Source organism: Ochotona princeps, chromosome 1 (genome assembly GCF_030435755.1).
Source record: "Ochotona princeps isolate mOchPri1 chromosome 1, mOchPri1.hap1, whole genome shotgun sequence".
Lineage (NCBI taxonomy): Eukaryota > Metazoa > Chordata > Mammalia > Lagomorpha > Ochotonidae > Ochotona > Ochotona princeps.
In genome coordinates, this window is record NC_080832.1 from 22,028,156 (window position 1) to 22,042,497 (window position 14,342).

General features: G+C 36.7%; 1 protein-coding gene across 4 annotated transcripts in view; it reads right to left on the bottom strand.

Annotated features, from left to right (window-relative positions):
- Positions 1 to 1,937: 1,937 nt before the first annotated feature.
- Positions 1,938 to 14,342, bottom strand: part of ADGRG6 (adhesion G protein-coupled receptor G6) — a 134,031-nt gene continuing 121,626 nt past the window's right edge. For 2 of the 4 annotated variants that reach the window (XM_058670936.1, XM_058670932.1), the window contains 4 exons: positions 8,938 to 9,039; positions 7,349 to 7,501; positions 4,830 to 4,875; positions 2,310 to 2,446 (listed from right to left, as the gene is read on the bottom strand). In XM_058670936.1, coding sequence (XP_058526919.1) covers positions 4,862 to 4,875; positions 7,349 to 7,501; positions 8,938 to 9,039 — 269 coding nt within the window. In that variant the 3' untranslated portion in view covers positions 2,310 to 2,446; positions 4,830 to 4,861. Of the gene's footprint in view, positions 2,447 to 4,829; positions 4,876 to 7,348; positions 7,502 to 8,937; positions 9,040 to 14,342 lie in introns of all 4 variants that reach the window. The other 2 variants (XM_058670927.1, XM_058670923.1) reach the window with 1 other exon arrangement.

Here is a 14,342-nt window from a genome sequence, read left to right on the forward strand (position 1 = left end):
GATAAGGAAAAACCTACACAATGCAAATAATAGTGAGAAGATTGGAAAATACCCCAAGGTCCCAGAGTAAGATATTAATACAATATCGTTTTTAAAATATGGGGGAGAAACCAAGGCCGAGTTGATATTACTCCTAATGGTGGGTTAACCTACACTTTGGTTCCCAATCTAAACTCTAACCCCTCTGCTTTGTAAAGGTACTAAACACAGCTGGGAACTGCGTGTTTACAACTGACGGTAGAATTTGCCTTAGTCTTAAAAATTGATTCAAATATTTCAGTTCAGTTGTTTGTTTTTCACCATCTAGCTTTTCAAAATTTCTAAAGTGAAGCTGCATTGTTGTCAAATGAAAAAAAATGTGAATATAAATAATCAAATCAAAGCTGCTTTTGAAACTATGTTACTTTATATAACTTAGTAAAGCACTTCGGGCAGGCTATCTAAGTAAAACTCACCATGAGTATCTACGGTTTGAGGGAGGGAATACATGACTATTTAGTGAGTTTTAAGATTTAATTTATACAAACTCTGCCACATTAAGCTGCCTATTACTACCAGCCTATGGAATAGGAGTTGGCTGTATTGCTGTGAATGATCTTAAGATTTACTATTCTTTTCTCCTAAATACTCTGTCCCCTGTGGGAGAGCACTGGACAATGCTCATCTCCCTGATGTGCTTCAGGCTCATGTAAAATGACTGGTAATAAAAATCCATCAGCACATTATGTCCTCTTGTGTTTGAGCCTGGATGAAAGCTTCATGACTGAGGCTCAGGGAAAGGTAAGAGGTGCTCAGGGGTGCTGCTTGGCCTCCAGGCCTTCCTATGTCTCCTCCCGGGTACTACTGCAAGGCCTCCATGGGCTCAGCTCATCTAAAACCTCTGCTTCTAAGCAGACTGGATCTGTCACATACCTCCTTTTCTTACCTCTTATACTGCTGCTGCCCAAGAACTGCCACCCTCCAGAGAGCCCAGAGCAAAAGCAAAGGAACAGCAGGCGGCCAGATTCTAAGGAACTAGATTCAACTCCTCAAAACAAGGAAAAGCAACTGCGCAATACTCAGGGTGGTTTGTGAGTTCGTAAGGCTGCCTCATAGGATGCCAGACTGAATGCAGCAGACTGTCACAAAAACTACACTAGTTATCTTGCCAAGTCTCCTCACGCTCTTATATACTACAATTGGACAACTCAGTATAAGCAGTTCCTTGGCTAACAAGTGTGGACTCACATGTACATAAATGATTTCAATTCTTATAAGTCATCCAGGTATCTCAGGTTGTATTCCTTAACAAAAGAGGAAGTTAGAGGTTTCCATTTGTGCAACTGGAACAAGGACAGGGTTGTGGAATCCCATCCGTGTGTCTCCTGAAAGGAAGATGGTTTCTTGCACACAGGTGTTGAATGCAAATTCTTCCCGAGTCCAGGGGACCAGGGTAGAGTCCAGGAAGAAAGGACAGGTGCAGCAGATTCAGGCTTAACTTTGGGGAGGTCTGCATTAATGAGGTACTACTACAGAGGATTCAATTGGTGGGACTAAATACTAACAAGCAATGATGACTGAGTCTTGCATTTTCAATAGAATCGGAAAAATATTAGAAATTTCCATAGCTTCATATTAACTGGATCAAAATCCTGAATTAGAAAAAAAATGTTTTTTTTTCCTTAAGGATATCATACTCATGCTTAAGACATGAGAAAACACTTTTAAATCACTGGGTCAAATATTCTTTTCTCTATGTGCTTGAAATCTCATTGTAAAAGAGAAAATACTAGTCTATTCTTGCAAAATAGCATGAGGATGGGCTTGTGAACATTCCAAGAGTTGCAAATACTAGCTTATTTTTTATTGTTGAGAGGGATGGCACAGAATGGAGGGCCGACGCGGGCTTATCTGCGGGGTGGGGAACAAATGAGTTCTAAACTAGGCTTTCCCTTAGTTCTGCCTTTCTTTTCTCCTTCAATTTCAGTGTCTTTAAATTACGATTTGTCTGATACAATTCTTTCTTTGAAACATTTTATCGTGTGTGACAAGGAAATCATACTGCTTGCAGAATTAAAGTTATTTATAGTAATGAAAGAAGTGCCTCCATGGAAGAAATACACCAAAAATATTCTGAATGTCATGAAAGTTTTCTGAACAAAATGCATTTCTCATACATATTCAGTTACCTAGGTGATAGCACAGTTACATCTAGTACTTGTAGTTCTCATTGCTTGCAGATGTTCAGGTTTCTGCACACTGAATCCTTTCCTTCCTGTGAAAACGCATTAAAACTTGGTGCTGTGGCTGAAGGAGTCTGACATGATAATGTTTTTATAGAAATTATCTGAATGAACATTGCAATAACCCTTGACCTTATCAATGACCTGATGGACAGGGATGATTGATGATGGTTCTGCATCAGCATGGGTCAGTTTTGACAAAGACTTGTCTCTCGAGGCATTATCTGCAAGAAATGATACAAGGAATTAGCCTGCAAGACTGGCTGGACTTACCTAGGGCCACTGCACTGTACACCCCGTTTTTCACATTAAGGAAGCATGCCAACGAAAGCAAGATACATTCTTTCATAGGTTAAGCAATAGGAGACATTAAAATTCCAGGTTTTCATCTTCAGTGTGCATTCTTAATAGTCTCAGAATGCTAGTTTATCCTTTAACAATCTGTGATGTGATTTGATCCAAGAAACTTTTTATAAGTGTCATTTTTTAAAAAGCCAATGAATACAAGCATCTGAAAAATCACTTCACAATGTAGGCGTCAACTGCCTCAAAGCATGTAACAAATAATGTTACAAGTGAACTAAAGCATGCTAAAACATTATGAAAGAAATGGATTAATATCTAACACATTTGCCAAGTGGTACAGCGAAGGAAATTTGGTAGGGATGCTTAGTTGGTGGTGAGTTTATGGGCACAAAAGGATTTGTTACACTCCCCTCTACTTCTTACACATGTTTCATCCTTTTCAAACGAAGTGGTTCATCCTTTATAAAATGAAAATTTTGTAAAGTTACATTGAAAGAATCTTGAAGAATAAAAGAGAATGAAGGTCATCAAAAGGATACTTGGAAGGCTTTTTTCTAAAATGGATTTTTTAGCTTGTGTGCAATGGCTGGAACATAATAAAAGGAAATGGTTTATGAATTATTATTTTAGTTATAGAATATAAAATTATTTTATCTGAAATATTTAGTAGAAAAGTTTTTGTTTTTATTAACAACGCTATGGTTTCAAAGCAACTGATAGTAATACAGGGCTGCTCAATTTCTTCCCTGAGTTTTTAATATAATACATATTCGAATATTATTCTTCTAGACCCAAAGATTTCTAAAAGTACCTCTGAGGGTACTCTGAAATTTACTCAGTGCTATTCTTTACATATATACTATCTATATATAATTATATACATGAATCTAATAGATACCTTCTATGTATCTGCCTGCCTTCCCTCCTCCTCCAATACAGAGAAATTCTACCTTGGAATTAACCAAATTAGAGAGGTCTTACACTGATGAAGAATAAAATTTGAGATACTTGGCTTCTGAAAGTTATTCTTTCTCTATATACCATGGAAAAGGTAAAAATCTCTATGCTAAAAGAACTGTTTTTTGGGGTCATGTCTCCAAAATTGGATTAGTCACTGTAAGTTTTCATGCTTCAAGTAAGTTGCACCCAATATGTGCTAAAACACTTAAATCCATCGATAATTAGTAACAGTCATCATCATGATATCTGTTGTCATGGGGAATGGTTCAAATAACTCAACCACTGCTTTGGGCAAAACACTAAATAAGGTTAAAGCTAAGTAGATTATAGCACTCTCAGGTCACACTAGTTGAGGCCAGGAAGGAGAAAAGATGGATCATGTAGAGAATGGGGAGAATAAGGAGAAGATAGAAGGATGGAAGCACGGACCAGTGCTGATGAGAACAGATCCAAAGAGTCCTAATGCCAAGCTCCTGTTCCTACTTGGCTCTCAGCAAGCTGATGGAGTCTGTGCTTTCTTAAGTTTGCAAATTCACTAGCCATTGGTTTTCCACTGGAGACTTTTCTGAACAATTTTGTTAAGCACCACACATTCTCAGCGAAATGTCAATGATATATGCATTATGTTTCCTTGACAACTTCAAGGAACATGTATTTTAGAGATGCTGACCAGCTCCATTCCAGATATCATTCAATATGATGGGGCTTTGCAGCCTAATAAGTCAAAATTTAGCCAAAGGCTGTTTTTTATATATGTATGTATTATATAGTCATATTATAAATACTGTCCTCAGTCTTCTGGTTAGATATTAAATTGTGCTATGCATAAATTTTGATCACAGCTGCAAGTTTGAAAACCAGGGGCTAGGGAAATGAAATATTATCTGACCTATGCTGAAATGTCAAGCACACAAAAATCCTCACAAAGCAGGCTTGGAATTGACAATTTATCTTTGATGACTTCTATGAATGTACCATGACTTATCCAGTAATCCAAAATGTGGTAGAAAAGTGAAATAATTTCATGTCCTTCTATTTTGAAAAAACTCTGATATACTGCTTTTCATTAATCTTCTTATCATTACATCTCATGTGACCGCTCACTCTAGAGCATGGTACATTTTCTAGAAGGAGCAGCTTGCAGACATCCCATGCAGAGAACAGCCAGCACAGCAAACCATTATTTGAAACTCCAGTGCAGGAAGGACACCGTGCTAGCTGAAAAGTACTGCACAGAACAAGCCATTCTGCTGGTGCAGCAAGATTCTTAGCTCAGTTCATGCAAATACTCTTATTACCTTATAAAAATTTCATGCATTTATAAAAGTAACAAAACTTTACCTGAATGATCCACTTTTGGTGAAGGAATGCTCTTAGGAGATATTATCTACACCATAAACATATGAATGTCTAGATCAATTCCAAGAAACAAACCAACCAGATATTCATGATGATATGCAGCAACCTTTTGCAAACCCTGGGTGATTTCCAGTAATATAAGCTGCTTCACTAGAGACTGGCTTGGTAGCTAACGGCTATTTGAAGCCAGCTTATTGGAAATCAGGATTTTTTATATCATAGCAGCAATGACATATATGTAACTGCATTATCATGCCAATTTGCAAGAATCTATTTTGCCCCATAAGTTTTTTTGGTTAAGTGAACAAAAAACATTAACATATTCTTAAAAAGCAAATTTAAAAGAAATTCATACAGCATTTTGAAACAACAAAATCTGTTTTCACTCCCTCTATTCCTGAATTTCTTCTCTAATTTCTAGCCAGGTTTCCTCAGTATCCTATAGTTCTTTCTCTCTGTAAGACTTCCAGTGCATCCCACATTCCAGATGATCTACTCTGTTACCTTCTCTCATCTTGTAAGAGTGGCTCTCACCAGGTTAGCTATTCTTACCTATACTAAAGACAGAATAATGCAATTGATCTAATTCTTAATCATTCATAACTGATTGATCAGGCATTACTGGAATTTTAGAAGGGAACACAGAATTAGGATCTTATTTTTTAAAAAACTGAAAAAAATCCCTTATTATACGTTCAAGAGTTGATGCCAAGGCATTATCAAATAGGCAGAACAAGCTATCTCAAACATATACCTGCTATCAGATTCCTTACTGAAGTACTCTCAAGCAGAGATGTGTATAGATTTTCAAGTTTAGCAAAGGTATAAAAAATACCTGAATCACAGGTGACACATATATAAAAACCAAATATATATAATAATCATGTCTATGGTATCGTATGAGTCACATATGTTTCAAAATATAACCTTACGCTGGAAGAGAATTTCTTTTATTTTATTTCCTTAGAAAGTGCTTGATTCCAAGAAGTTTTAAAAACTGCTGTCTTAATCGGTTCTGAATTCTTAGCAAGTTAACTAATTTTGATATTAACAAACTCTCTAATACTCAAATTGTTCCCTCATTACCATCACAAATCCCAGACAGTGGCCACTCCAGTGTCAAGGTGCAAAAGATAATGAACACAGGACACATAAAGATTATCTGCAATTTAAGTGTTTTCAATGCGAATAATTAAAGACACATCACACAGTTTATTTACAAAAAGCCAAATATACATCTTTTCTGTGCCATTTCTCTGTTCAGTGTTTAATAGCTAAGTAAACTGAAAATCAAAGTTAGTTTCAGGGCCAACATGGCAGCATAGCAGGGAAAGCCATCAACTGAAATGCTTTCATCCCACACGGGCACCTGTGGAGTTCCAGTTGATCCACTTCTGATTCGGCTCCCTACTAAACACCTGGGAAAGCAGCAGAAGATGGCTGAAGGGCTTGGGCCCCTGCATCCAGGTGGAAAATCAGGAAGAAGCTCCTATTCTTGGCTTCAGTCTGTACCAGTACTAGCCACGTGACCATCTGGGGAGTCAACCAGCATACAGAAGATCTCTCTCTCTCATTCTCTCTCTCTGTCTCTGTCTCTCTTCCTTTCCCTCCACAATCCCTCTCTCTGTGTGTAACTCTTTCAAATAAATAAATACATAAATCTTTAAAAAGTTGTTCTCATTTTCCTTTTAAATCTTTCCGTAATTTATCCTAATTATTTATCCTGTGCTGCGTGTTAAATGTCAATAGTTATTGCCAGGGCTTTAGTGTTGAAAAGTAATAATTTTATTTCTTTCAAAATTATTAAACAATTATAACTTTTCACAGCACTCATTTACTTTCAAAGAGGGTACAATAATCTCTACCTCTGCTTTAGTGTCAGGATCGTTCCTACACTCATAACACTCGATATTAAAACATGTGGGTCATTGTGAATATCGTGAAAAATGCAATATGAAAAGACAGTTACAGCTTGCTATCACTTTCCATATAATGCTTTACACTGTTTCATACTTAATTAGTAATTTAAACAATAACACTTCTATGAAGGAATTAAGTCTTAAAAGTTTGAAGTGTTAAGGAATTAAATCCTAGACAGTGCTGCTTCCTGTTACCATGCCAACTTGGAGAGTAGCTTTCATTCTATTCTGAAAGAGTCAGTGATTCAACTTACACTTAAGACAAAACTTTTACGCCAAAATGTAATAATTTTAGAAGAAAATTTATTTTCAAATCAAATGACTATAGTTCCAATAATCCTCAGATGTCATCAAGTTATTTAGACATAGGATGCATTATAAAACTTGTAAAATGATAACATATTCATGAAGGTTCTGCCTAAGGTCTTCAAATAAGCTTTTACTTTACATTATAAATTTAAAATAAGCTTTCCAGCTGGCACTGTGACCTACTAATCTTCAAGATATGCCCAGTTGCAGTAGTAAAAATGTACCAGATGAGAACTGTATGGGGACATTTTATCACAGCCTCAAATGACTTACCAGAGTGACTGTTCCTTTTGAAATAGGTAGTAGAGCTGGATTTAGATTTGGATGTAAGATAGGTTGAGTTTGAACCAATGGAGCTTGAAGACAAAGACTTCCCTAGATTATCAGAACTTTTCTTGATGATATTGGTAGCTGTTTTACTCCAGTCTGAAAGAAATGACATCACTTTACTAGTTTGCTGTATACCACATATGCTCAGCCTGAAAAATCAACAAAATTCATCTGGTGCAACTGATCTCCTGATATGCTGGCAGTAGTTTCTAGACTGACATGAAAGCAACAATACACTACAGAAATGGATATTTCTAACTTCAACCTTGTGCATACAAGGTTTAAAATATACTTTTAATATCTGATGAATGCGGAGTAACTATTAATGATTTAAAAAAAATTCCAGTAACTGAATTGACAATAACTAAGACATTGAATCAATGAACTGATGACTAAAGAAAATGTGATATAGACAAACAATGGAATTTTCTTCCTATTGTTGATTTTGTACTGTGACTTTTCATTTAAGGGGATGTACAGTAACTGTGAAATGGAGACTAACATATCCAGATGTGAGGATACAATTTAGTATGCATCTCGACTTCCTGAAAAAGATTAACTTACAATGAAACTGTTTACTATATCTTGACAATAGGATGCTGGACTCTCTGCCATTGTCCATGCCCTCAAAGATGGACATATGACTGTGTATGAAGAACCTATACTTTAGTAATGATACAGAGGAACTAGGTGGGGGGTAAGTGGGGAGGGGATAAGGGAAGTTCCAGGAGCCAACGAAACTGTATCATAAAATGATAATAATAATAACAAATAAATAAAGATTTAAAAGTAAATAAATAAAAGAATGAAATTCTGTCATTCACAATAGATGCAACTGGAGACCTTCATGCTTAGCAAAATAAACTAGTCTCCAAAAGATAAATAGCATGTTTTCTGATTTATAGTAATAAATCGAATACAAAAACATGTAATGTATGAGTGAAATTGGCATTTTGAGATCTGATCATTGTTTATAGACCTTGTCTATATTCCTGAAGAACGCTGGTTTTTCTACTTACTACCTGTTGAATTGTTTATTTAGTGAGGATTAAGGTTGTTCTTATAAAGCAAATTAAAATCTGTCATTGTAAAAGTTAACATTAAAAAGAAAGGAAGGAGTAAGGAGGGTTAGGCAGAGGGGTGAAAGGGAAGTAGAAGTGTCATTATGTTCTTAAAATTGTACATGTGAAACACATGCAATCTGTGTTCTATGTAAGTAAGTGGGAAATACTTTCCTTTGGCTATTTTCTACATTGAGGAACATCTCTCTGCCTAATAACACATCTTATGGTTAAAAAAAAAAACAAACAAACTACATAACAGTGTTTCTGGGTATCTGAGTTGTTGAATTAGGCCATCTTGAGTCCGGAGTCCAGATCTCTTCCAGCTCTCTCATTTTAAGATTCCAAGTCAGCATCTTCACATGTAGCCCTTCTACCCTTGCTACCACTGGGACTGTGTTGCTCTCCCAAGGGAAGAATGAATGACAGTTATCTCAAGTGTAAATTTCAATGAACAACATGCCCCTTTACCTGAGTTATCTGCCAATCGAAATCTACCACAGCACAGATGTCTCCTCCACTGCTTCTGAACATTTTCCTTCATTGCACAGTGGAAGATAAATATAAATAAACCTGTCACAAAGACACGAGCGCTCAATGACATTCATTTTCAAGACAAATCTTACAAAATATGCAATTTAGATTTCAAATTTTTGCAATTATGTCATTGAGTAGCACAGATCTTAAGCAGTCTTGTAATATGTATTCTACATTTATATCCTATAAGACAAAAAGATTCAGATAAAACTAGAATAACTGCATAAATTAGATTCTCTTTGTTCTATTTAGCAATTAATATGACTTAGCCAAGAGTTGAGGCTGAAAGAAGCAATATTTAAGAAGAATTTACTGTTTTGCTCTTAGTTGTATTTGACTTAAAACTACATTCAAAAAAAAAAAAAACTCCATAAGATTAAGGGGAAAAGAGAGGGCTGCAAATACTCTCTATCTTATGCACAACATTATTACTCCTATAATTATAGTATATTAGGTTGCACCATATAAAAGAGGTATCTTAGCAGGCCAAATAAAATCAACACAATCATGTGGCTCCAACTGGCCTAGTTCCGTTTATCAGTATTTTAACAAGCAAATATATGTCTTCGTGTTTGCACTTACTCCTGTGCCTATCAATAATGTTACTTGTGCTTTGGCAGCCAAACTTTCAGGGAATTTATTCAACATTTCACCCTCTCCAGCAAGCTTCAGCAATTTCTCCCTCTAATCTTCTATATCTGGTTGTTCCATTATCTAACAAATATGTCTTAGAAACTTTATTTTTTAAAAAGCCTCTGATTTTAATCTTTAACATTTAAAAACAGGAGTCAATGGCAACACAAATTCAGGGGTTGTAGGAACTCATCTGGCACAGAGTGCCATAAAAGTAAAAATCACTGCATTATACTTAAGGGCCAATTAAATTGACTTCTTGAGATCTGATTATTATTTATAGTCCTTAACTACACTCCAGAGTAACAGTGGTCTCTCTACTAACTGCTTGTACAATTATTTGTTTAATGCAGAATTCAGCTTGTGATTATAAAGTAAATGCAAAATAACTCTGCAAAAATTAAATGAAAATATGAAACAAGAATGTAAGAATGAAAGAGTGAAAGAAGGAGACGTGTGTGGGGCAGAAGTGGGGAGGAGTATTTTAACGCTCCTGAAACTGTACAGGTGAAATGCCATGAAATCTGTTCCCAATATACAAACATAAAACAATTTTAAAAACTTGCCTGTTCCTTTTGAATGTAGAGTATTCATCAAGAAAACTAAATATATTGAAGCTTCACCAATTGAAAACGTTGGGAAAAGCACTAATTGTACTGTCATTTAAGTAAGCAGTTAAGTTTGTAAAACACATCAAAGGTTTTGCTTACATGGTTTAGGTTTCCAATGTGTTCACTCAAAATGACCCGTAATGACCCATACGTTATTCCAGAAATATTAGAGAAGGAGCCTAAGGGATGTCTGCAGGATGGTCCCTTAGCATAAATATCTATGGATTGATTCACCTCTGGGATTTACTTTCTCGTTTGGCCATCAGTGAGGTCCAAGCATAAATTTCTACCGAAATTACTAAAAATTGATTGCATATTTTGACTTGAAGACTATGGAAATACAGACTACATTTTGGTCACTGATTTCAAGTGTATGATCAGCATCTTTAAAAATTCCTGGGAAATTCAAATATGTTTATCACAATGAACTCAGCGTAGTAATTAGTGTACCAGCATGACCATATCATTTAATATGCAGCTACATAAATAATGCAGTTATCTGATTAAAATGCTATTACTTGCTACATGTAATTTATAAACAAAGACACTCCAATACATATGAGCCAAAAATATTAATCAAGTTTAAAAAACTGAACAAACGCAGACTCCCTCCTAAAGACCCGTTCGCTGTGGGCTGGGGAGTGGGGGTTAGAGGAAGGACTCACGTGAGCACCCCAAACTGGTCTACGAGAGTGTAACAGAATTCTCAAGTCAGAAAAGATTTCTCTCAAGGCTCACAAACTCTTGGAGGCAGGCCTCTGAGGCTTAACCTTTACAGGGAACAGTCAGTAGCCATCACTGGGTTTGATTTCATTTTCAGCACTCTGCATGGCTAGATCGGATTGCCGCTCAGGGCCTCCAGACAACGACCAATACAAAGCAGAACAAGTCTGCTTTGTACAGGAAATCACTTTAATAAGCAAAACCACCTTATATCACCAGCAGTGTGAACAAGCCCAAGTGTCCCAAAACTTGCATTGGTGAATGGGTCGTTTTAGGCTTCGAAGAGGTGATGGCAGGTCCAGAGCAAGGAGCAGAGAGAGGGGGAAGCCCGGGGCATCAACACAAGTTGTAGATGACAACTTATGCTTGGAACTCACAGTGTCAGAGGACGAAACGCACCGCCTCATATTGACTCTACGTTCCTTTAACTGGGACTGAATGCGTTTGGGGAAACATTTTTGTCACACAGCTTAAAATACAGATTATTATATATTCTTAAATAATCATTTAATAGAATTGTATATTGGTGCTGGAAGAGATTATAAAATTTAGTTACGGGCTTTTATCTCCAGGTAAGTATTCTGACTACTGAGTATACATCCTCACATTAAAGAAATGATTTTTCTTTTAGCTGAAGATGGTAGGTAAACTTCACTTGGCACTGCTTTCCTTAATAATAATACTCTATTAATCTTTGGTAACATTCAGATGTTCTGCTAGATGGCAGACACTCGGGATACAAAAACTTCAGGGGCTGTGTCTGGTGTCTTGGGGACAGTGGAAGAAGACCAGAAACAAAGGTCATAGTTTCACTTTTGTGGCTTTGTTGGGGTACTAAACTGCCAACTATTTGAAGAATTAGATGCTGGACAAAGAGAGGATGAGATCAAAGATGAAACTGACTTAAGAAATGGTGCTGTTGTAAATCGTTACTATGTAATATTAGAAGACTGCCTAATTTTTACCAACCAGACATGACCATAGATACACGAAATCCAATGTGCTTAACAGATACTGGTCTGAACCAGATTCAAAATCTGTCACATATTCTAAAATTCTGAGATAAAGGAGAACCCACGTCAATGGGCCTTCTTCTGCTCTGCACTGGGATGCAATAAGATAATAAATATGATAAAGTAGAATTTTTTAAAATGATTGCATTTTTAGTTCTAGGCTATGATGCTTAAAAGCATAAATATGGCAAATCCTTTGGCCTTAAAATGCATGCCCATTTCAAAATAAAATTGAGTCTCAAAAGAGGGTGTTTTTATGCTTTGGAGTTATTAGCTCTCTTCACATGAATTTAAGTTAGTCTGTTATCACATAACAAATTTCTTCCGGGACAAAACGCTCCTTCTAGAGTTCAGTCATGGAAAGGGTGGGAGGCATTGAAATCCGCATTCCAAACACTTTTGGCAGCAGTGACTGAACATGGGTCACATGACAGCCACAGGCATCCGGACACAAAAATGAGCAGAGAACCATTCTGCTTCCATGCCGAGTTCCCTCCACCCATGTATTTGTGGTTCTTGGTGTCAGAAACAGAACTAAAATCACCACACTTTAATAGATTCTACATTAGGCATCCAAATTTCTTCCCTTTAAAATAGGATCTTTATCCTACCACAGAGAAATATGCTCCACTATTATTCTGGAAAGAGCTTCCAGCTTTGACTTGGGACAAATATAGTTACGCTTTATTCTTCCTAGTATCAGGCTTTATTTCATGGATTAAGAAATAAAGACTGTTATCCATAGAAGCCACAAGCTAACCAGAACCAAAACTGAACTCAGAGTTATAAGTTTTACAGCATACTGACAGACTCACACTGGAAGAGAAGTCATGAATTTGAGCCTGGAGAAACTAACACTTTGATGAATCCAAGCCAGAGTTCCTTAATAACAGTTCTTTTTGGCTGAGATTTACCTTGGTTTTGCATCTTGCTCATGTGAATCCATTTCATATTACAGTCAGGAAAACCACATTTTAATCAGGTTTAAATGAACAGAAGTCTTGTACTTGGGGGAGGGACGAGAAGAGAGAGAGAGAGAGAGAGAGAGAGAGAGAGAGAGAGAGAGAAAGAGAGAGAAAGAGAGAATGAATATCAAATGCCCCAGAAGAGCCAGGGCTGGGCCAGGCTGAAGCCAGGAGCCTGGAACTTCATCTGAGTCTCCCATGTGGGTGGCAGAGGCTCAAAAACTTAATCATCATCTGTTGCCACCAGGATGCATTAGCAGGAAGTTTCACTGGAAGTCAAATGGCTGAGGTATGAATTAGCACTCCAACCGGGGATACAAGTCTCCCAAGTGGCAATTTAGCTTGCTGTGCTACAATGCCCATCCCTAAATGAACAGGTAGAAACCTGCCCTCTTATCCCACATTCACCCCTGTCTTCCTTTTATCCCCTCCTTTCACTAACTTGAGGTTTATGATTACTATAGGTGAAGTTAATCTTAATTCTCAGTAAAAATTGCAATCTTTTCATTTAGAACACACAAGATTTCCAACTTTGTTGGAACAAGTGTGTTGCAAACACAAAGGTACTTTAAGACGACTGTGGGAAAAACTGAACTAAAAGCTAAGCTTCATTTTGGTACAGAACTATTTTCACCTCCATGTATAATTTTCCCATAGCATGCATTTTCATGAATTCTGACTACTCCCTTCAATGCATCAACTAAAAATTGGTTTGCACCAAAATAAACTTAGCTTTTAAACTTATTTTGCACAGACTTTTGGAAGTACCCTCTTGTGTGGCAAAATGAGTCAGTTACTGATAATTTTAGGGTGGAAAAAGTAAGGCTGTTCACTGTAACAGGAGACACAAGCCAGGCTCACTCAGCAAATATATGCTAAAGATGGTGAAAGGATAGTTAGCTGTGGGCTCTACACTTGCAGCCAAAAGCACTCTGAAAAGTCTCATCAAGGTGTGGATTTTATTTTTGATATGTTTATTTTATTTTTGGTATGTGTTACATGTTTAAGCAACACATCGAGGAAAACAATCTCCTAAGTATTCACACTACATTTACTATAGATCATATGAGATGGTGTTTAGTCTTGGTCCTTGCAAGAGTTATTTTACTAATAAGGGGTGGGGGAAAAAGACACATGTAGATATTTTGGCTAGAAAGCTGGCTCCTATGTGGAATCCACACCCTTTGCTTGATTCAGGCAATGTTATGTGTGTCCTCTATAGAAAATATAGGTCATACAGATATTCTCAGATCTTCGGCCTGATTTTCAAAAGTCTAAACAACTGTCAAAAACAGTCCTCTTAGAAATGCATTTCTGCAAACAGAATTTTGGGGAGCTTATATGGATGCCCTTTAGCTATTCTGAAAATGCTGTCAAGGGGAGAAAATAGCAAA